This window comes from Trichinella spiralis (assembly GCF_000181795.1).
Source record: "Trichinella spiralis strain ISS 195 chromosome Unknown Scfld4350, whole genome shotgun sequence".
NCBI classification, from domain to species: Eukaryota; Metazoa; Nematoda; class Enoplea; order Trichinellida; family Trichinellidae; genus Trichinella; species Trichinella spiralis.
Window position 1 is genome coordinate 4,815 of NW_003531289.1, and position 1,896 is coordinate 6,710.

At 40.2% G+C, this 1,896-nt stretch overlaps 2 protein-coding genes across 2 annotated transcripts; both read left to right on the forward strand.

Annotated features, from left to right (window-relative positions):
• Positions 1 to 21: 21 nt before the first annotated feature.
• On the forward strand, positions 22 to 197 carry Tsp_12954 (trifunctional purine biosynthetic protein adenosine-3; the record flags this gene model as incomplete). Its single annotated transcript, XM_003367396.1, has 1 exon — positions 22 to 197. A coding segment is annotated over one exon (176 nt), but the record flags the coding sequence as incomplete, so codon positions are not given.
• Positions 198 to 246: 49 nt separating this feature from the next.
• On the forward strand, positions 247 to 1,797 carry Tsp_12955 (trifunctional purine biosynthetic protein adenosine-3; the record flags this gene model as incomplete). Its single annotated transcript, XM_003367397.1, has 7 exons — positions 247 to 385; positions 447 to 625; positions 757 to 931; positions 1,009 to 1,044; positions 1,234 to 1,362; positions 1,471 to 1,601; positions 1,683 to 1,797. Coding segments are annotated over exons 1-7 (904 nt in total), but the record flags the coding sequence as incomplete, so codon positions are not given.
• Positions 1,798 to 1,896: the final 99 nt, after the last annotated feature.

Genomic DNA, 1,896 nt, shown 5'->3' on the forward strand with positions numbered 1-1,896 from the left:
AAATTTTTTTTTTCTTCAAAGTTTCCTATTCCCCGGATCTGTTGAACAAATTATCGTTTGCCCAATTAGGAGGCAAGACCGCTTGCATGCCCGGCCTGTACGCCCGGGGAGAATTTGAATTGGCCGGCTTTGCCGTCGGGGCGGTAGAGAGAAGTCAAATTGCTTTGCCTGCAAAGCAGCGGTGTGTGCGTGTTTGACTTGTTGTGTTCAGTGAAAATTTAACGGCACGTTTGTGTTTTCGTTAGCATGGAAAACGGCGACGTGATTATTGGCATCGCTTCGAACGGCTTTCACAGCAACGGATACAGCCTGATCAAGAGTGTTCTCGAATCTCAGAATATTGAACTGAACGATCCTTGTCCGTGGAATCCTCAACAGACAGTCGGTAGTGAACAAGCAGCAGAAGAAAAATTGAAATCATCCCATTATTATTTTTTTGTTTTAAGCTATCAATTTACTCCTCCCGACCAAAATATACGTCAACACATTGCTGGAACTGTTACGCAGTGGCCGAGTGAAGGGCGCGGCGCATATCACCGGCGGTGGTCTTGTCGACAACATTCCGCGTATTTTGCCTTCTGATCTGATTGCCAAAATCGACATGTCCACATGGCCCATACCTGATGTAAGTGTTCCACTTGATCAATCAATTTATTATTATTATTATTATTATTATTATTATTATTATTGTTATGACGTTGAAAATAACTGTTCCTTCTTCAATTGTGGATAAAATTGTGTTTGATTTTTTGAAAGGAATTTCTCTGGCTAGCATCTGCCGGAAGTATTTCTGCTTCGGAAATGGTGAACGTTTTCAACTGCGGCATTGGAATGGTGTTGATCGTCGGACGTAAAGATGTTCCCTATGTCGAGGCGCATCTCCAGTCCAGGTCCGAACGGTTTTTCAAAATTGGAACTGTCGAGAAACCAAGTGCAGCAGCGTTTTGCTTCTTGTTTTGTTTAATCATTTTTTCTCGCTTGATTTCTCACTTTTTTTTGTATATTTAGAAACTGATTCGACGGAAAAGTTAGAATCGGAACACGGTACAGTTGTTGATTACTTTGCATATTAATTTTTCTTATTACCACAATTTTAAACTGTGCACTCACAGACAGATCGATTCAGATGGTGAACAGTGAATAATAATAATAGCAGTACTAAACCTTAAAATGATGATAATATGACTGTAGTGGATCTGCTAGAATTAAGATGTTGATTTGTTGTGATTTTAGTTGATCATAATAAAGTGGAACTTGAAAATCTGGAAGTGGCATTTCAGCAAGAAAATAAATTAGTTCCTACTTTATCGAACGCCAATCATATGAATAGAAAGCGAGTTGCTATACTTATCTCTGGATCAGGTAATTGATTTGATCAAATTATTCATCTGAAGTAAATGAACACGTGACATTGTATATTTTAATGAGTTTATTAGGGATTCTTCTTATTTGTTTTTTTTTGCTGCTCAGGATCGAATATGCTATCTTTGATTCACTCGTCGAAAAAAGCCGCGTCTGTTTATGAAATTGTACTGGTAATCAGTAACGTTGAAACGGCTTCGGGATTGTTGAAAGCGGAAGAAGAAGACATCGAAACATCGGTTGGTGAGAGGGGATGTGGGGGTATGGGGGGGGGGGAAGAGGGAGTGGCGTGATTTCGGAATATTGAATATCAACTTTAGATTGTCTCCCACGAAGACAAATCGCGTGAAGATTTTGAAGAACAAATTCAAAACCTGCTCACGTCGAAACAAGTGGAATTTGTCTGCCTTGCGGGCTTCAATCGAACCCTTTCTGGTATTTGCATTTTATCTTTCCCTCGCCCGTGTGTGCTTTGTCGCCTGTGGCTTGATTGGTTGTTTGTTGTATTCAGAACCGTTGGTCAACAATTGGCTG